At 39.7% G+C, this 21,072-nt stretch overlaps 1 protein-coding gene across 1 annotated transcript in view; it reads right to left on the reverse strand.

Annotated features, from left to right (window-relative positions):
- Positions 1–3,585: 3,585 nt before the first annotated feature.
- The window catches only part of gfra4b (GDNF family receptor alpha 4b), a 37,183-nt gene continuing 19,696 nt past the window's right edge, over positions 3,586–21,072 (reverse strand). The window contains exons 2-8 of the mRNA XM_068584483.1: positions 14,872–15,147; positions 14,568–14,648; positions 12,709–13,054; positions 11,832–11,941; positions 10,906–11,040; positions 7,377–7,537; positions 3,586–5,844 (exon numbers count right to left, since the gene is read on the reverse strand). Coding sequence (XP_068440584.1) covers positions 5,701–5,844; positions 7,377–7,537; positions 10,906–11,040; positions 11,832–11,941; positions 12,709–13,054; positions 14,568–14,648; positions 14,872–15,147 — 1,253 coding nt within the window. The 3' untranslated portion in view covers positions 3,586–5,700. The remainder of the gene's footprint in view (positions 5,845–7,376; positions 7,538–10,905; positions 11,041–11,831; positions 11,942–12,708; positions 13,055–14,567; positions 14,649–14,871; positions 15,148–21,072) is intronic.

A 21,072-nucleotide genomic window follows, 5' to 3' on the forward strand; every position in this document is an offset into this window, starting at 1 on the left:
TAAACTTTTATGGAAAATGTCATGATCTGCCACAGAAAGAACTATTAAACGTATCGTTTTAATAAGAGATCTCGCAACAACCTTCAATTGTTTCGCTTTAGCAGAGGGAACAGTTCAAAACCTCCTGTTGCTCTGCTTTTCAATAATCACCATTACTCATTTCCACAGTAAGAGGGACCATTGAACAGCTTTTGTTTGTGATTGCAGTGAGCTTTAACCACGCTTTTCATTGAGAGGGAAATCATGTTGCAGCTACGAACAAGTTAATATGTTTGAGAGGGAAGCAGTGAGACAATTAAGTTGGCATATGTCACGAGCCCTGTCTGTACTCTGATGCAGTGTTTACACCAATTAGTGGGAGGAATCAATTTCAATTCTTCCTTGTAAACACAAGAAATGGAGAAAAAAAGAAGAAGAAGAACTGCATGGTGTCTGAAAATATGAGGAGTGAAAGTTTGTTGATATGTTCCAGGTAAAAGGATGCAGATGTAAATGGCAAGAGGTTTCAACACCCTTGAGCAACATTTGATTGTTGCTATTGATCGGTGTTGGACTCAAAGCCATCATTAGGTAGAAACTGCTGTGCATGAAAGGCCAAAGGTGATGCGAGGTGAATGAATCAAAGTCTAACATACTGAATTAATAGAAAAGTACAAGGCATATTAGAAGTGAATGAAACAAAGAAAGAAGCAGTGGCAGCATGATATTTATGGATGTGTGTGTGTGTGTGTGTGTGTGTGTGTGTGTGTGTGTGTGTGTGTGTGTGTGTGTGTGTGTGTGTGTGTGTGTGTCATGATATTTTACCTGCCCAGCCACTTGATCCGTTTTGTGCTGATAGCCTAAATCAGCAGCGAGCCATTTTTAGGTCAAAGCTACATCAATTGTTTTCCCTCAAACAAGGTCAAGGAAGAATCTAAACACTAAATCATGTTAGATCTGAAACGGAGCCCTGGAGCCCATCATAAATATTTGAATACCTACACCGTGCAATATCAGGTCATACTGGCATCATACCATGAAATATCCAGTGAGTGGGGACGTTTATGGTGGATCTGTCAGCCCAAGATACATGCAGGGTTCTGGACAAGCTTCACCTTAGTGGAGCGTGGGGGCGTGGATGTGTGAGGCAGGCGTTGCTCAGTGACACCCCCTGGCCAAAGGGTGATACATTTTTTTGATGTATTTTTGGTAAGAAATATCAATATTAACCTGCCTTGATGTGTTTTATTACAGTAGAGTGACTTCATTTACAGGTAAGTGTGCAATACCTCTTTAATGTTTGGAAATACACGTTTCTGAATGAAGTTTTATTGTTAACTCATAACCAACATGACATACCTGAAATAGCAAAAACGTTTTTTTCAAAGTGTTTTTTTCTCTTGAAAACTGTATTTGATGACACAAAGTTTAGTTATGACTAATTGGACACACACACTACTTTATTGCTGAACACACACTCACAGATTAAAGTGTATTATCACATTTTGCGATGCAATAAAACCCAGGACTAAATTGCATTTATGTACAACTAATTTGCAACAGAAAATATGTTTGGAAATGGCGACTCTGGTTGAAATGTGCTTTCTATTGATATATTCTCTGTTTGTATTTAATGTACCTGCCAAGTTGCTTGAACGTTAATATTGAATGTATTTAGCCTTTACTAAAATGTGCATGTTGTTATTTCTACAATGTATGCATGTTAGAAAAAACCCATGCTTAAAAGTAAGACACTGGGCAAGACATCTCTGTACCAAACTGTCACTCTTAAATAATACTCTCATCCATTATACATCTGAATTAAATAGGTGTTTCTTTTTATTTATGCACCCTGATTTTGACTCATTTTATTTTTGCATTTAGTTTCAAGGTCTACGTTCATGAAATAGAGCAAGAAGAGGTTCTGGTTTGTGATTCAGAGTGTAATCAACTCTAATCACTGCTAGGACACTGTAATAAGTACATAGAATGACTTTTTTGACAAAGATAAGATGTGAGAAGTACAGTCCTACCAGTTTGCCAAATTTTATCGAGGATCATCAGATATAGGAGATTACGTGAACTGTACCTTTGTTTTTTTCAGAAAGCTGCACACCCAAAAGGAAAATGCATCGCTCATGGAGTAATACATCTGCTGAGAAGATCATATTTCTAGCATTTAGATCATCACAGCAATCTGCTTCTCATCTACACTCATAGGAGAAAGAGCAGAGCTCTTACTTTGAAAGTCACTGCTCCATCCGACGTCAGTGCCCTTGGAGTAACATGGGCACTGCGATGCAAACAAATTGTGTCATGCTTGACTGACTTGACTTGCATGCTGAGTCGGCTTCTCTTCTTGAGTCATGACACAGAGCTTCAGACCACTTGGATTCACCTGGGTTGTTTTACTGAGCAGAGCTGGATAACGTTTCTATAACATTCTTCTCTTTCTGCGCTGTTACTGAAAAAGAGCTTTGACTCTTTTGAGATGACATCAGCATTCCTACATATTCAAATATAAAGAAAGGTTTGGACAACATGAAGAGCGACTGACACTTTAATATAAATTACACATGCAAAAAGTCTCAAACAGAAGCAATTAGTTGATTATTCAATCGACTGAAACTTTATCTGCAACGACTTTGACAATTGATGGTTTCCATTGTGGAGCCAAAACAAAAAAGACAATAGTTTTCTGGTTTGTGCCTATTAATTGTGAGAATTTTTTGTGTTACTGTATTTCATATCGGATTTACAAAAACAACTTTATTCTAGTTGAAAAACAATACAAATGGGTTTTTTAGTTTAGGTTTTGATGGATGCAGGTCTTTACCTTGATATTTTAGTGCAAAGTAGAGTGTATTGAATTGCATTGAATTGTGTAGATTGTACTGTCAGCTTAGATTATTCCAGCGGTAGCTCATAATGGTTCAAGGAATGTTGTGATCTGCGTCAGGATGCGATGAAGTCACATGTCACGGTGATGTGAGCTATTGCTTTTATATAATAGTCCTCAAATATGGCCAGATGAAAAAAATATATACAATGATGTAAAATGTTCAGAATGAAATAGGCCCTCCTGGGCTGGTTGTATTGTTTGTTGATGTTGCCATTAATTGTGCAACGACTGAACAAATGTTCAGTGTCAGTGGGGGCATTTTGAGGATTGCTTGTAGGCTTCGAAGGTTTGCCTTTACTTTGAGGTGGAGCTGTGCTGCTTAGCTCTGAGAGGTTTCACATGTGTGGCCACTTACAACCATAATCTCTCATGTCAAGACGTGCATGAGATCGTTTCTGACTCGTAGGGCTGCGGAGCCAGTGGTCAATGGATTTCTGCTGCATTGCTGCCTTCTCGAATATTCTGAGCAACATCGTCAAACCTAACCCGACTTTGTTCAACCTTTTTCTTTTTTTCTTTTCCTCAGACAGATCGATAGTGAAAGTGCAAAGTAATTAGATGTCTTTGTGGTATCTAGGTATTACATTCGCTGTGAACCAATTAGACTGCTTGATTTCATCAATGTGTTTTGTAATTTTGTTATTGAACATTTTGATAGTTGTGTGTTTATAGTATTTAGTAGGTTGGTTATCGAATTGATATATATATTGTTTTGTTAGATTTTTCTAATTTGAGTAGTTTCAGGTTATCTTTAGCTCGGAGTTTAACTTTGTGTGTTTTTGAAATAGTTGTTTAAGCATTTAGCTGAACACACAGCTTATAATCTTTATATGATACTCTTAAAATGCTATAAAAAAGTTTGCATTGTAGTTTAAACCTATGTTATTTTTTAATTGGTTTGTTTTTCAATTGATATTTTTTCTTTTTTCTTTTCCCATCTGACACCGTCATGATTATTGACAGTGCTGTTAGTTTCCCACCTCACATCTAACAACACTAACAAGAAGATAATCACATCTTCCTGTGTTACAAGGAGGCTTTAATTATCCAGACTCCAGTTCTGTTAATTGTTTCTTTGCAGCTACCAATAGGCAAGATGTAAACAATGAAACAGTTAAGGGTTAAGGGAGATTGTCAGCACAAATTACCCAATGAAAGACATCACTTTACCTTCTGGGTGTAAGCAGAAAGTCAAAAACTGACAACTATTTCTTGCACAGTCACAGTGCTCCTCCCGCCCATAATTCCAGTATAGTTTTTGCTCTCTGCCTTTGCTGCAGAGTAAGGAAGGCTAAAAATAGTTGAAGTTGTCATATAAGGAATGAATACAAATGTTATCACATACTTGGATAGTAATAAGCTGTATGGCTTTAAGGGGTGAAAATGGTTTCTATTAAGATCCAGAAAAGCAAAAGATAAGTTTAATAGTTCAGAAGTGAAGCGGCTGAAGAGCTTTTAGTGATACAGATCAGTTTCAGTTTCCTAAATTGCTGGATTATGCTAAAAAAAACAGGTATGTCCTCATTTCACAAAAGTCTTACAAGTGACAGTTTAGGCGAACATGTATTCCAGTTGTGTTGTTTCTGTCTCCTGAGACGATGTACCTCCGCCCAGCGAACAAAGCATTTGTCATTTAAGAAAAAAAGGTGGAATGATGCTAATGTGTAAACATAATGATCTGAGAACTTTTATTTGCAGCACCTCTGGTCCTGTTCAGAATTCACTGGCACATTCCCACAACAGAAAATACTGAATCATTCATAACTGTCTGAATTCAAACGGGCTCCGTGCTGCAGTTGACATCGTTCAATAAGTCAAATCCTTCACTTTCCTTTCTGGCACAAACACTCAAAGCGCCGCAGCAATGTTCACGGACACGGTGAGAAATAAAAGGGTATTACGCTCACAAACACATAGTACAGCAGCTACAAGTAAGAAAGTTACTGCTCCTCTGATTATTTCCTTTCCAGTCCGAGAGCTTGTCTTTGCTGATAGAGATCCAGGACTATTTCTATGAACGCCTACTGCAGCTTTAGCAGGAACAGATAAACTGGTGTGAGCTAGTTTGACAACGGGCAACAGTCTTGATGAAGAGGACAATTAATGTCAACGTTTATCTTGTGTACTCTGCTGGCCACATGTTTTCTAGATGGAGCTGCTGGACGGGTAAGAATTATAGTGTTTGTCCTGGATGTCTGAGCAAAAATAGCTCTATTCAGTCTTTCTGTCTTGCCACAATTCCTGTATTTATCAGAAATAATGTTTCTCTTTCAGTCACTTGAAGAAAGTGATATTAAAGCCCCATATACTCCAGAAGCTTTCTAATCATGCTGTGTGCTGAAAACAGAGAAGACACACAGTTCACTGGTTTACTCCAACCATTTTTCCCTTACACTATTTCAAATAGGAGCTTCTGTTGACAATACAAATCTTCAAGGGTACCGACATATGTAATGTCTTTTTGTATCATACATAGCTGCAGTATATTTTCATAATAACTCTTGAAAATGGATACAGTTGGATAGCTTAGAGCTGCGTTATTCCACAAAAGCGGCACTCTGACTTTGTTTCGGCTTGGTTTGATCGCAACGACAATGTACAAATGTACAGACTGGCCTCGGTCTGCAGAGGTGTCCCACAGTCTGAGTGAGAGCACCGGCCGGTGGAACTGGACCACTTAGACACAAAAATAGAGAAACAGAATTGCTGTACATGTTTAGTTGGAGCAGTAACGCCGCACGGTCCATTTTCCTCTGAACCGACTGGTCCTCCCATCTGCTTGGTACTCGGAAGGTCCTCAGCACGCTCCCCTGCAGTCTTTACTGTCCATTGTTGAGCAGATGAAGGAGCAACAACAGAAGGCTGAAGGCAGCTTGAAGCCATAAGTTGGGAGGTGAAGCAGAGTTTGAGAGTCTGTTGGATGACAGGGTGGACTGGCCCACTAGTAGTTCATTTCCCAGGGCCTAGTAGGAGAGAAAGAAATCATTTTATGGCCACTTTTTATTTTGTCTAGTCCAATCTCGATGATATTAAATTGTGTCAAACAGCCCTTTGCGTTTCAGGTGTTTATCATAACTCATTGTGGAAAAGCAGACTGATGGTAATTTGTGTCGGGGTTCATTTCAGCTCTGAAGGTCAGGATTAAAAACCAGACAACGGTAGCAGTCTGACTACACAATGTTTGGTCACTGTGTAAGATTAAATGATCATAGTCATGAATTCTTGTCAAGCCTTGGCCGAGAAACATAGCTATTTGACTTTATCCCATCTTGGAAGATGTACATAGGTGGTCTTTAAAGTGTCATGGGTGAACATTACTGTTATGAATGGGCGATATGACCTAAATCTTTTATCCTGATTTTGGTCATTCATCTCTCGAGGCTGATACTGAAGTCAAGCTAGGAACTATCCAGCGTCATAGTATTAAAGGTGTGCTTTCTGTTTATCCTTCTGCAGCATACATGGCACAGGGTAATGTTGCACCTACGGCATGACTCCCTGGAGTAGTGCTCCTGACCTCCTGACAGGGAGTTAAATATTATACTACACACATCTGATGTTATGTTATTGTGTGCATACATACATGTCATCAATGGTGCTGTAGGATTTCTGCTCTACCGTCTCGTTAACACAGGTGCGTGTATGAATCATTTGTTAGATAAAAAATATGTTAGGCATATGGAAATGATTACATCTACCTTTTTTTTTAACAGATTTTGACTTTTGAACTAAGGACTGAGATAATTACACAGCACTGTGTCGCTCGCGCGCAATGTTTCTGTAAGTATATTAATAATTATAATTTGAATGTCAACGTTGTGAATGAAGCTTCAAACTATTTGGGACAGCTCTAGTAATTAGCCATACATCAGGAAAAGGTGTTCGCTCTCAATAACAAAAGCAATGCAAATGCGCCTGTACCAGCTCACATCTTGTTCAATAAGTCGGCTACGACTCCATCCACAAAGAGCAACCGGATCAAAACTCCACCGCGGTGAGCAATCGACCCTCAATCCTCGAGGCTTTCACAAAGGCAACAAAATATAAACACGACCGTCCACTGTGGCGAGACTGTATGAAGGCAGTTACCACCGAGTTTGTTGATCTCAGCATGCCCGTGTGTCAGATAGTGCTCACTGCCTACACCTTGTGCTCACTTTTTGGCCTTTTATGGGTATTGAAACATATGTGTTTCCAGTTAATGGATATCTATATCTGTGTGCGTCTCTCTCTTCAGCTATACTGTGGTTTTTATTAAAGAAATATTGCCAGTATGGGAATTTCAAATGTGAGTTGGATCAGGCTAAGTGGTACTATGAAAAAAGACTGAATGGCAGACAACAGTTTATGCTGTTATAACTAAGGGAAGAAATGGAAACATAAAACAGACATCAATTTTCTTATCCTTCTACAAACATAAGTCTATTAAAATAATTAGAAAAAATCCAATCGTCACATAGAAAATCCATTCGTAAAGACAATAAGAAAACCAAACCTGTGTTGGTATTATTGTGTCCAGAAGGTCCTTCATGGTTTCGATGGTGTCTGGTGGAGATGCGGTGCTCCTGTTCTCTCTGCTGCTGTGGCCGGCTGTACTGGACTGGCTGACAGTCGGCTGCTGGTCTGATTCACTTCCAAACGCCATAAGAGCATTCCCTGAAACATTTGACATCGAGATTAAAACAAATAAAAATCCAATAAAAAAACTGTTATAAAGCTTCAGCAACATCTTATTTCTGTTCGAGTTCCACTCATGTCTTATTCAATCATGACAGATGCCTCAGGTTCTGAGTTGTACATTTTTCATGAGTGTGTTTGCTGGGCCAGAGCTATAGTTTGGATTTGGTCAGCAGAGGCAAGAGAGAGAGACAGAAAATACTCAGTATTCTCTTCAAGTAGCCTATCCAAACTGCACCTGCCTCTCCACATCGACCTCATTAACTCATAGAGCGTTTGCGCTGGCCAAACAACTCTGAGACCTCTCTCTGTATCCTTTCTAGGCCGGGCGCTCGAGGAAAGACTGGCCAAAGATGCATCTCGCCGCACACACCGAGCAGAGATACTCATTATGTACAGGTTCATTGATATGTGCTCGCTGAGGTCAATTATATGGACCATTAATTATTCACTCTCCAGAGCAGAGGTCATAATAGAAATGTCAAGACGAGAATGAGCATTAGGAATACAAGGCATAATATGATATAAATTACTAGACACCCATGTTGAACTTCTGGATTATTAAGGATGATGTAACACTTGGGCTGTGACGGAGCTCAAGACTCATTGTCTGGATCTTATTGTGATGCTTCTGAGTAGTGGTGTGATGGATCATTGTAAACCCCAACCAACAACATTTAATGATAACCATCACAGAGTTAAGTAAAGTTTTACTAGTGTAATCTCGTAAAATGTAGTGTAAAACACTGACCGGGAACATTTTACTGCACAGTGACTGTACTTTTGATACTTCATGTAGTGTTTGGTGATAATACTTAATACTGAATATTATGTTTTCTTAGATTTTAAGCACAGGGTTGTGTTAACACAACGGTGCCCCAGTGCAGAGCCCCCTCACCCGGTTCTGCTGTAGGTACTTCATAAGTTATGGAGGGAGCTCTACGCGGAAAAAACAACAACATCACGAGTTGTGTTTTCCTCTGACACAAACTGAATCCTGCTCGGTACGGGAGACACGCATCGTGGGAGACAGAACAAAAAGATCCGAAGAGTGGCTTCATTTTGTTGAGTAGATGCTGATAACTACAGTCATCACAAATGCAATCAACTTCTTTTAAGTGAGGCAGCCATATACCAGCAATTTATAAAAAACATTTGGCACCCATCCGTCCTCGTCCACTTCAGGTAACGTGAGCGATGTTATTCAGAGTGTGAGTAGTTGTTATTTTAGTTTTATGGGCAGTTGAAAAATGTTTGGCCTGGAAACCTTTTCTGTTCATGTGACACTGGCAGATAGACCAAAAAGGGAATTTCGGAGATTTGTAGATTTGTGACATTACGTTGTAAAACATTTGCGAGCAATATTATGTTTATTAGTAGCTTTAGTGACGGGTCAGTAAAGACCCCAGGGAGGAAGAAATGTCCCTCGATACCAATGCAACAGATCATTGTTGTCCACACGAATCAGCAATTTTCTGACGTTGTCATGAGTTAGGGCTCTAATTTTGTTCAATTGTTAAAAAGAAAGAGAACGTACATCAGGAAGCGATTCAATAAATATCCAATTATTATAATTCAGGAAGAAGACTGAACACCCAGGACGCATTACTAAAGTTACAGCGTGAAGCAAATGATTAATACCAAGAGAGAGAGAGAGAGAGACAGAGAGACAGAGAGAGAGAGAGAGAGAGAGAGAGAGAGAGAGAGAGAGACAGAGAGAGAGAGAGAGAGAGAGAGAGAGAGAGAGAGAGAGAGAGATCACACTGTTAAATCGATGGGCATGCTGGGGAACATCTGTCTCTCTGCATCCCAACAGCTCTGTCTTGTCGCTTTTGTCTATCACAGAAGTTATTTACTTTGCTTTTCATATAAACTTTGTTTGTATGTCCCCTGTTGTAGGTCATCACTACAATTTATTGTGATTAGGGAACGCTTTCTCTGTATTCTGTAATTCATGTCATAATTAAATTACTCTGGCTGCACCAGCAGCGTGCGGAAATTAAATGAAACCATAGAAATCCAAACAAGCACCTGAGGTATTTGCATTTACTTTCTAATCTCAGGTTATGTAAACATATGGCTTCCTATGCAGCATGAACCAAAAAAAGCTGCGAGATGGCTCATATTTCTAGTCTGGACGATGTCTATAAACGGTATAAAATTGAAGAATTGGACATTTTTTAAAGCTCCTGGTCAAGAAATTGTCCCACAACCTCCAGTCAAACCGTAATTTATATTCCTGTACACTTTGGTTTTGTGCGGATTAAACATATGAAACATATTGTGTTAAACAGTCAGGATAAGGGATGCTGATCGATGGATTTTCTTGCTGTCTCCACCAGTCTTTATATATATATATATATATATATATATATATATATATATATATATATATATATATATATATATATATATATATATATATATATACTGTGTGAGCAGCAAACTGACATGGTGTGTTAAAAACACTACGTACTCCTCTGAAGGACACATCCCCTCCTGCAAAAACATCTCCTTCAAACCATTATTAATGCATCTTTATTGAACTTAATATTTGACAAGATTACATTAGAAAACTTCATGAAAAGGCTATAATTATATATAATTATAATAACAATTTTTTAATGAATAATGCTTGAAGGAATCATCTCAAGTCATTGCAGCCTCTGTTAGCTGTTAGCTGTTAGCTTTTTTATTCAGCCAAGCAGGACAAACAGTTAACATTAACCAGCTTTTCTCCTGCTGAATCTTACCCATCAAATATAATTTGTTTCATCACAACGTAGCATTGCCCGGGAAGAAATAAGGTGTGTCCCCTAAACAAACTAAAATGATATGCAGTGTGCGCAAAGCGTGAGGTCACTGAACATGCACAAGTGTCTGAAAGCATCGATTACAGGAATCAAAGTCACAGACACATTCATCTCCAAGGCAACGGAGGTCGATGCACATGCAAGTTGTAATTGAGCGCTGAACTGTGAAATATAACAAGCTGTGATCTGAGTGGACTGTCATATACTATATTAGTGCAATTCTGATCTTACAAACTGTTCATTGAGGCCATGTGATGATGCAGTTTGTGTCCTTGGAGCTGAAGAGAAACTGTATTCTACACTACGCTTTAAAATAGTTGTTGTCTCACGGCTGTTGGCCTAGTTTTCCTGCCAAAAGACTTGCTTTTTTTTTTTGTTTTGTCAGCAACTGAATCATAAATCAGTCGAAAAAAACAACAACATAAAGACAAATGGAAAGAAGAAGAAGGAAAAAAAAAACCACTCATAACCGCAACAAGCACCCTGCCGCAAAAACCTGTGTTGGTACATTTCAGTACGTTGAGTGAGACTCACGGAGACAGATGTTGTCATTGAAGTATCCCAGGAAATGATCACAGTCTTCTCTCCGGCTCCCACTGGCCGCGCAGGAGCACCACGGAGCCACGCTGGACGTTGAGTTGTCGACGTAGTTGGGAGTTATTGTGCTTCCTGCGGAGAGAGCGCACCAGGCCTCATTCAGTATTATTAAATATTAATGTTCCTTTTGAGTTGGTGCACTGTAGTGCTTTATTATCTAAAACATTAATGGACGCTGCATCTCCTATCCTGGCCAGATGCACAGGGTTAATCATATTCTAGTTGTGTTGTATTAGACAAGCTGCAGGCAAATTCTCCATTTTTCTCTTTTTTTAGGTCATAGTCATGGTCTTTGGTGTTTGTTTTTTTTCTTTTTCTGTGGCTGTTTTTCCCATTTCAACATGGTGGAGGTGCGATTTCAAGTGTTTTAATAAATACAAGACAGGAAGGAAAATTCCAAGTGTGTGTTTGTGCTCAGGGGCACCATGGCACCATTCGAGGTTCTGCGAATGCATTAAGTTAGCTTCTCTCTCCAGTGTGAGGAAAAGAAGTGGATGTTCTCTTTCTTTTTACGGACTGTTAAAAAACAAATTCAACACACCTCACATTGTGTAAAACGCCTCTGTTTTTAATAGTATGCTTCTTTATCCTAAACCATGTTGAACTTTCGTCTTTTGGTTTGGAAATAGTTTAATTTTATTCTCCCACTCACTCTTAACCTGTTTATTAATAGTCTCTCTTGTGAGCTTTCACACATTCCTGCCTCTTTGTTGCTGCACACTTTTGCCTTTCTCTCTCCAACACAGCATATGGTGCATCACTTCCTTTAAATTTCTCTATATCTCTTTCTTCTTCCATCTGTTAATTTTGTCCCTTTTTCCTTTCTGTGTTTCCGGTGAATCGCCTCTCAGGTGGGCACCTACCTAGGAGCCCTGTGTAGGCGAGGAGACAGGCTCCATAGTTCTCTTGCTTGCAGCCATTGGCAGACGTTTCGGAGGGTTCGCAGTCGTACTGGAACTGTGCCAGGCGAGACCTAGAAAAGCATCGGGCAGTAGTTAGCGAGAACATGATAGCTCACTGTATTGTTTTTATGTAAAAAGTTTGTTGGTTCTCTTTTTTATTAAATATTTATACTCTAACTTTAATTTAATTAAGAGTTGGCCCCGATGACATAAAGAAATATTGTTGGACGTGGTGAAGACTGAAAGCATTGGACTGTAATGTGAAAATGATAGAAAGAGTAATATATTTCATCCACCAGACCTGGGATCATTAGTGAAGCCTTCTGAGTGTAATGGGGCTGTGAAAAATAATGGCCATGACCAGAGATAGCAATGAGCGATAACTCTGATCCATCTGGCTCTTTATCTGTGCTAAATATTTAATGTGTTATTCCAACGGGCTCTCTGGGGTGTTCTAACCGACGGTGGTAGAAAGCTTTAGGGTGAAACAGTGGGCCATTTTGTTGATTGGTTGGCTGTTTATTTGGTTTCGAAGAGCCATAATACTGAACATCACTGGTCCAAATATGTATGTGTGTATATTTAATACATCCATGGAGTACTTGAATACACTGGGAGTGGTTAAACATTGGCTTTGCTGATTTGGGATACTTTGAGAAAAGAATTAGTTCATTAAGCCAAACAAAACTGGGGATTATGATCTTATTGCAGCAATATGTTACCGTATCCTTAAGGGACCAAGTGGCGAAGTGAGAAATAACTTTAATATCTGTTACGGAGAGAAAGACGTGCAATGAATGTGAGCCAATTAAAAGCTACTATTTCGCTGCCTTCTCACCTGCACACATAGTCAGCCTTGCAGATCCTCATCTGTGTGATGCAGTTGGGTTTTTCCACGCTTTCATAGGAGCAGCTGGGTACAATAGTCTGCCTCCGACGCTCCGCGCATGCCGTGTCCGTGCAGGGGCAGAAGAGCAGCTCGTGTGTGTAGTCGGCGGGGACGCGGTCAAAGAACCTGCGCAGAGCCTTGTTGCATTTAGGCCGATTGCAAAGGCCGGACTTGGCAGCGGGTTTGATGCAAGCTGAGACATAATCTGTGCGGAGCTTCTGGCACAAGTCATCCACGTTGCAAGCCTTGGCCGCATCCAGGCAGCGATTCACAGTTGTCATGCCAACATCCGAGTCTGTGGATAAAAGTAAGGTCAAAGACGAGCGTGGATATCAGTGGAAACATAATATCAACAGAGCAGAAAAGAAGATGCGTTTATGTGAATAGGAGCGTATGTGACCTGTAGTATGTGTTCAAGTTTGATTATTCAACAGATGTGTCTTTGTTAGATGTTCACAAGTTGAGATCAGTAGTTTGGAAAGTGGAAGAGTCTCTGAATAAACAATGGAGGCTCATTTCCTGAGGACCAGAATAACAAAATGAGTTTTAGGAGACGAGTGTGGTTCTCCATAGGCTTTGAAAAGAAAACACTTTCTTTAAATGAAAATAAGGACACTATTATGACCCAGTGGGCTTTTTTACATTATTGCTAGCAGAAGAACCGGGGCCACGACTCTCCATCCGTCTGACCCAACTTGTCAAGATGGCTGCCTACTGTTAACCTACTATGTGCTTTTTAAAAAAAACAACAAAAAAAACTCTTTGTCTGTACACTGGCTGCTGCAAATCCCTCTCTTTTTTAAAAATCTGGCATGAGGTCCCATGGGTGACACCAGAAGAGGAGGGACTTCACCTCTCTGTGAATAAAAGAAAAGCTGATTTCTATACGATTTAGGAAAGCCTGAAAATACACCAGACCAAAGTCCGATCCAATGGAAAGTGTGACAATGTGTGTGCAATGAAAAGAACAAGACAACTACCAGTTTTTATTGCATCTGTGAATAAAGCCGGCCTTAATTTATGAATGATCATGTTGAGCGTGGGAGCAAACCCTGGTCCTCCGTGTGGCATGTTGCCTCAGAAATGAGCAACAGGCCGAACTGTTTGAACTTTGGGGATGAGTCATCAGTTTTGTTTCTGCAGTTTTGTAACATGAATGTTCTGGTCGGATTAGCAGATGGATATATAGCCTATATATGCAAAGCAATCTTCTAATGCAAGTCACTTTTTCATTCCTTATTTACTTATAACCATAAAGAAACAATCCATGAACAAACAATTACCATAACATTAAAACATCCTTTAACAGTTTTGATCTCACCTAATGTTCATTTACTTGCCTAAACGTAACCTTTGGAAAACCTTTGACATGTTAAAACAACATATCTAGTTATGCGTTTGTCATTTAACACAAGGTTTTTATACACACAATATTTAATAAGTGGCATGTTTTAACTCTATGAGATTTCATTGAGGTTTTTTTTTTGCCAGAGGCTATAAGAAATAATTCAAAATTTGAGCATATTTTGTTATTATACGTTAGTGGTTTAGAAAAGTGCCTGCATTAATATTCATGGCCAATTATTAAGGATGCCATCACAAAATATTGTTCTGAATGCTGGAATTGTGTTTAGAAGAATAATAATAATTGGGTAACTGTGTCTAAAAAAAAAAACAGTAGGGACCTCTATTTTCTTTGCTTCCAGGGGAAATTCAGTTGAGTCATGTATTTGTGCTCGAACCGAACTTCTTCAAAGGGTAAAATTGTATAAAATAAGGTGAAACTTAATGAATGTCAGTGAACTTGCCAGCTGTAATAGAGGCCAAGCGGACATAGTCGTAATCCTTATGCACCGTCTCATAGGGATAACTCTCCACCAGGTTGAGCCCTGAAGGAACAAAAGAAACATTGTTCAGTGTTGTAACATCCCAATTCATTTAAACTATATGGAGCAATACACATCTAATTTTATCTTTTTGATTCAACCCCTTGAGACTCCATTTCGACTAAATTATCCCTTATGCAGATTGTTACACTCTCGGTTCGGATCACCACAAAAGAAAAAAGAGATTTTCAGTAGAAAAGACATGTGCTATTCAGGATGCACTGACCATGTATGATGGACTGGTGAAGGCTCCAGTAGATGCTCAAGCAGTTCTTCTCCTTCTTCATGCCCCGTTTGCACTGGCAGCCATGCAAGGGGCTGGACAGCAGGGCGGACACGGCATTGGCACACTGGCTCCTGGCACCGGGCCCCAGCTTCACGCTGCCGTTGCCCGCCACACACTGACGCAAAGTCCGCAGACGTGGACTACAAGTCTCATCACTCGAGCACGAGTCTCCAGCCACCAAGCAGTCTCTGCCGGCCAGTATAACCTCTAATAGAGCTGTGGGGGAGAGAGAACAGAAGCAGAAAGATGAGGGGGATTTGAGATGGCAGTTGAGGTGTAAAGATGAGATAAAAAAGGAGAAGTCTGACACAAATGTCAGGAATAAGAAAGGATTCAGTTAAAATCAGCTGTGTGGCTTATTGTCTCAGTCTGAAATTGGGGGAATGCACAGGTGAGATTCTCCTGCAAGTGTCATCACAGCGCTCCTCTCACAACTACCAGGGGAACTGTTGCTGCAGAACTTGAGATGCATCATGCATCTTCAGTTCGATGAAACTCTGAGGGGGAATCCAACATATTATGTGTGATGGACTGTCTTCAGTCTACTGTTTTCAGGAGGAGCACCGCTCAAGAAAGATCTACTGTCTGGTTTGTATGTCATGGTTTTAGGCACGGCAGCAGACTGGCTCTGGGGAGGGCACTGTCAAGTTGTCTGTCCACCTCTGTGTTCCAGACAAAGAGAAACCCAACACATCCTGGATGTATTGCTATGAAATTTAGACATTTATTGTCCCCTGAGGATGAATCCTTGTGACTTTAGTGATCCCTGACTTTTTATGTGGTGCCAACAAGAGGTTGACATTTATTGTTTTTCCATCAGGTTGATGCTTTAATGTGTCCAGTACTTTGCTTTATTACCAAATACCTGCAGAACTAAAGACATTTACATCAAATGTATTTTCATATTTAATGCTAAATTAGAACAATGAATAAGTTCAACCAAGACGTTGATAAATGATGATATTATATTGCTTTACAATATGTCTCTCACACAAACATTCACACACTCTCGCATGCGAGGTCCTGGCCATCGGGGGGGTTGGGGTTTCGTGTCTTGTGGACAGGAGACGCTGGAGACCGAACCACCGACCTCGTGGAGGACCAGTTCTAGCTCCTGAGCCACAGCTGCCTCAGCCAGTAGAATAAAGAAAAGCCCTTGAAACTCATTCAAACTAAATTATTGAACCAACTATTTTACACTTGGAGGAGAAGAAAGGGACAGATGACAGTTTGGAGAGAGGAAGGAATATGGAAACATGCTTCTTGACTATCTCACACCGAGGCGTGCAGGCTGAATTTCTGGAACTACTCTTGCTAACGTCTCACAGTTTAAGTTATGAAACCTTGGATTTATAATGCGAGCTGTACTTACGTGAGTGGCAGACTTATACAAATGCTGAACCATGCTCTCATTGATTCTGACTCACCTTGCCATGAGTAGCTTTAACCTCTTAAGTTTAGCTGCAAGGCTATTCAGTGAGCCAGAGGACTTGCATAGTGTGTGTTGTGTACAGAATGTACAGAGAGCAAGTGAAAGACTTATAGACGTAATAATCTGCTGCTGTGGTGAAAACCCAGTACCGTGTCAGTTTATCCAACTTAATCTCAGTGAGCCAACATAACAGCTGGTGAGAAGGGAGCTGCTGGTTGTTCGTGTGCATCACTGGGCTTTACGGCAGGATAAATACTTTGGGTAAACATTTGGGATATAGAGAAAAGGGAAATGTATTTAAGGCATGTCCATACTACTGGTAGTTGTAGCATAGCTGTTTGTAAAGTCATATTGTGGATGACAAATGGAAATATATTATGACTGCATTATATGATGGTTTTTATGTTACAGCTGACACATGAGGCATATTAATATGTAATTCAAATGTAATCAACTTTTGTGGCTTTTGTGGCTTTCAAATCCTGCCGTGTATCTTGAATTTGAGTGGAGTCGTCTCAGGGTTTGCCTCCTGAGTCCTGCCTGTGGTTTAGTTTAGGGAACAGAAATCTTTTGGTTAAGGTCGGGAAAGATTGCGGTTTCGGTTCAATGTCGACTATTTCTGTGATAAGCCAGAACATAGAAGCTAGAACATGAAGGGGTCTGATGGATGAATAAGAAATGACTATTGCAGCCAATTGGGAACAATAATATGCAGAAATAGGATTTCTTACAAAAATATAATATATGCATCAAGACCCTAGATGTAAAAATTGAAACAATTAGCAATGTAAAAATTTTATTTCAGACATTTTAGTCATGAAGCTCATAAGCCACACAAATGAAGTACAAACCCTTGCTGAAGTTAATTGCTGTGGAGGTGGAGAGCCTTTATTAACAAGAGCTGCCACTCTTCTTTTGAGTCCTTCCTCTCATATTTCTTGTAGTTTTAAAAAAAATATTGTTCAGTTACTGAAAAGGAAGCCATTTCCTTTGTAGCCCTGCTGTCATTTAGTGTTGTCTTACATGATGTTTTTCTCCTTATGTGTTTGTCCAATTAAGTCAGACTAAATGGTGCTATTGCTACTCAAACGTTATCTGCAGAATTAAAAGTATGTTTGGTTTTTTTACATTTGTGTTTTCAGGTTATTCTAAAACCACATTCCTAAGCATGACCCACAATAAGACAAGAAGATCCCATTATTCAGAGACTTTAAACTCACACCACCTCGGTTTTCTACCGTAATGTGGTTTTGATGTCAGAAATATTCTATTTCATGCTGCTTTCATCTGCTTACGCTAAAGGTATTTCTTGGGAAAATTCGTCTCAGCTTTCGTTTTGATCTTCAAAATAAACACACACACACACACACACGTATGCTCCAAAAAAAAGAAAGTAATACACCAACATATTTCCCATTTTGTCAACACCTTTCCATCAATAACATGTGCCGTTTGTAAAGGTGGATCTTTTCTCAAACCCCACAGGTGAACTAACATCAGAAGTAATTGACGCTCTCATCCTCTATGCCAGCGACATGCATCCAATACTGACGTGGGAACGCTGGGAAAAAATAAATAAATAAACCAACGGCAATGTCCGACCCAAGGCCAGATGGTCCGTTGCAAATTCAAGGCAGAGTTCCCAGACCCGTCCTGCTATGTGTGGTAGTTTGTGCTGCCTGGGCAGAAGCTGGAATAGACACCATACATCATGAATGCAAATGAGCCGCTTGATTTGACATTTCCAATAAGCCCGTCTCTATGTACCAGTGGGTTTAGCCAATTAACCATGTCAGTAATCAATGTGTTCTGAGGCTCAGTTAAGGCCTCAGTTTCCCTGCCACATAAATCACTGGCAGATTAGCTGATCAGTTACCCTTGCGCACCGGCTTAATGGTCCACTTCAGGAGAGATAAAATGGAAAATGAAACTTAATGAAGTCAGCTGGAATGTAACCCACACTCCTATATACCTACAAAGCAGTGAGGCTGCGGAGGGAAATTGTAAAACATCACCTTTGTTTCAGTGCTTTTTAAAGGTGCAAGGGCCGATATTGTCAACCTTTTGATTGCCTCTCCACGTCTCTCAACTTTTAGACGCCAAGACGGTGATTCATAGCCAAAGGTGCAAACAGCGCAAAACAGCTCAACATCCTGACTGAGCAAACAGTATTTACCTGAAGGGGAACCAGAGGATGGACGCTACGGTTATCAGCTGCAACCGCTTTATGAGCATAGTACGGAGCAGTTAACTAACAGCTACAAGGACGCACGGCCGGCCCGGCTATGACAACAAAGCAAAGAGAAGCTCGGATAACAACACACACGGGAGAGTGACTTCATTCTCTGCTTAGGTAGACATTGCTCGGCTAAATCTTTACAGAGCAAATGATTGTTTATTAAAAATAAAAGTTTTTTTTTGAGGGGAAGAGACGTTTATGGATTGGTATTCAGCAGTTTAATTCACTTATAAAAAGTGATTAAATGTAAAGGGATAGACGTGACACACTTCAATGAAAATCCAAGTGAATATTAAATTTGTCTTATTCTTTATCGATCTCCTGCTGGTCACATTAAGCTCCTGAATTATAACACTTTGCCTTTGAGAGAAAAGTGAAGTTCATCATATTGTGAAAGTGAGGTGTCCTTTAGTGTCCTACGTACATAGTTTGCTTTTTAACGGACAACTTCTAGGAGCTCATTTAAATTGCTGGCAAAAGTGAAAACAGTGTTACCAGTGTCATCTTTGCAAAGATGTAACCTGTATTTGTTTTTGATCAAATGCTGCTGTCTGATACTCGGCAAAAGACAACATTATTTGCTTTTATGGGACAAAATTTGTCCAGAATTTCAGATATCAAAGCAAAGTAGATTGATTAAGACTGCGAAATATCCATCTACATTCCAAATAAAACAATGTCAGCTCCACTTATACTTCATGTGAGACATCAAACAAAAAGTGCACAGAGACCTAGAAATGCAGAGTAATTTAACTTCAAAGTAATAAAAAGAGAAGCACTTCCATCCTACTATACATGAGACATGTGGTACAGATTCCTATTTTATTATTTTTTTGAAATCAGTTGATCCTTTTCCAACAGTGGCTATTTTCAACCATCACTCAGAGAAAATGACATACAAGCCATATTAATGATTTATTCCTAACTCAAAAGACAAGCACAGTTGTCACATTTTCAAACAATCTCATCCACAAAAAGCTCAATCAGAGATGCGTGCATAAAGGATTTTATTGGCAAAGCTTAGATATGCAGCTGCCAGTAAAGACGACTATCGTGATCATAACACTCGGGAAACATAATTAGCATCTGCCAAATGCCAAACACAGGTAAATGTTGGCTGTTGCAGATACAAAAAAATCTCAGTTATAAATAGTTTTTTTTTTAAATAGTCAAAAGATTTACATAACCTGATGTATTCCACATTTCTATTGTTTGGTTCCACTGACTCAGAGTCTACCATTAGAAACAGATCGAAGTGGTTAGTCAAACAATTTGAGCTGCAGGTGAGGAGAAAACTTACTTTTGGACCCTGAGTACACTTTTATATATTACTTCAAGTATGCAATATACAGTACCAAAAGCACAAGGCAAGAAATATTGATGGAGGAACGATGCAATGCAATTCATGGCATCACAGGCATAAAGGACTCTGAAGAGATTTTGTATTAAAAAGACTGTAATTGATGATTGTAGAAGTCAGCTCCATGAACCACATGAACTACACATGTTGCTCAACTACGACCGCTCGGATCCAGCAGGGAGTTTTGGTACTTAAACCATTTCAATAACTAATGATATTCGGATAGTTTCAGCTAACATTTTCCAACACGAGCATGTTGAAAATGGTAAATGTTTGTCATTTTTTCTCATTGATATCAGCCTCATTGTTACCGTTTGCTCTCCCACATAGCCAAGCTTTTTTTTTTTTTTTACTGCTAATTCAAACTAAACATTACTGACTGCTGCTGTTTCATAGTGAAACCATCAAACCGGGGGTGGCTTTTTTGTGAAGCAGTCCCAGAAAGAACAATGTATTCGTCACCAAAGTTTCCACTGACTGTGACCGGTCATCGAAAAGGCCCTTTATTTAACACGAGATAAAGCTCTTTTACAGCGTGCAGGGAGTAACAGAAGAAGGCACAACAGCTACAGGACGTATTGAACTACGCTGTTCCTACCATCCAAGGGTGTACACATTTCATCCGCTTTGCTTGAGAGGTCTTTTCAATGCACTGAACACTTGTATTCTAAGTGATGTCTTGCTTCTCCAAGAAAGCATCAGGTCCTAAATAGAAACCTTTGAGTTAATGAATAACCATCTCCCTTCCTCAACCTTCACCACCCTCGAATTTAATCGAATGCTTTCCCTAAGAGGACCTTCAGCTGAAGAGGAGATGGTCTTCCAATTTATAGCAAGCTGAGACAAAACTCGTCCTGCCTGGTCCATCTCTGAACATGCACACAAACATAATATTAAGTGAAAAAGTGACATTTCAGTGAATAATAAATATACATAATTTCAGGCACTCAGCTCCAAGAAATACACAATATTGCAAATGCCGGCTTCTCTGAATCCACTGCAATGAATTGTAATAAACCCGATGTCACAGCGTTAACGCCTTCATTATGTTGCGTGTACTTGCATCTCGTTGTCACAATGACAAACATGTGTATTATTAATCTCTCCCCA

Source organism: Clinocottus analis, unplaced genomic scaffold, assembly GCF_023055335.1.
Source record: "Clinocottus analis isolate CAN_PGR_092001 unplaced genomic scaffold, fCliAna1.0.p SCAF_10, whole genome shotgun sequence".
In the NCBI taxonomy this organism is placed as follows: Eukaryota; Metazoa; Chordata; class Actinopteri; order Perciformes; family Cottidae; genus Clinocottus; species Clinocottus analis.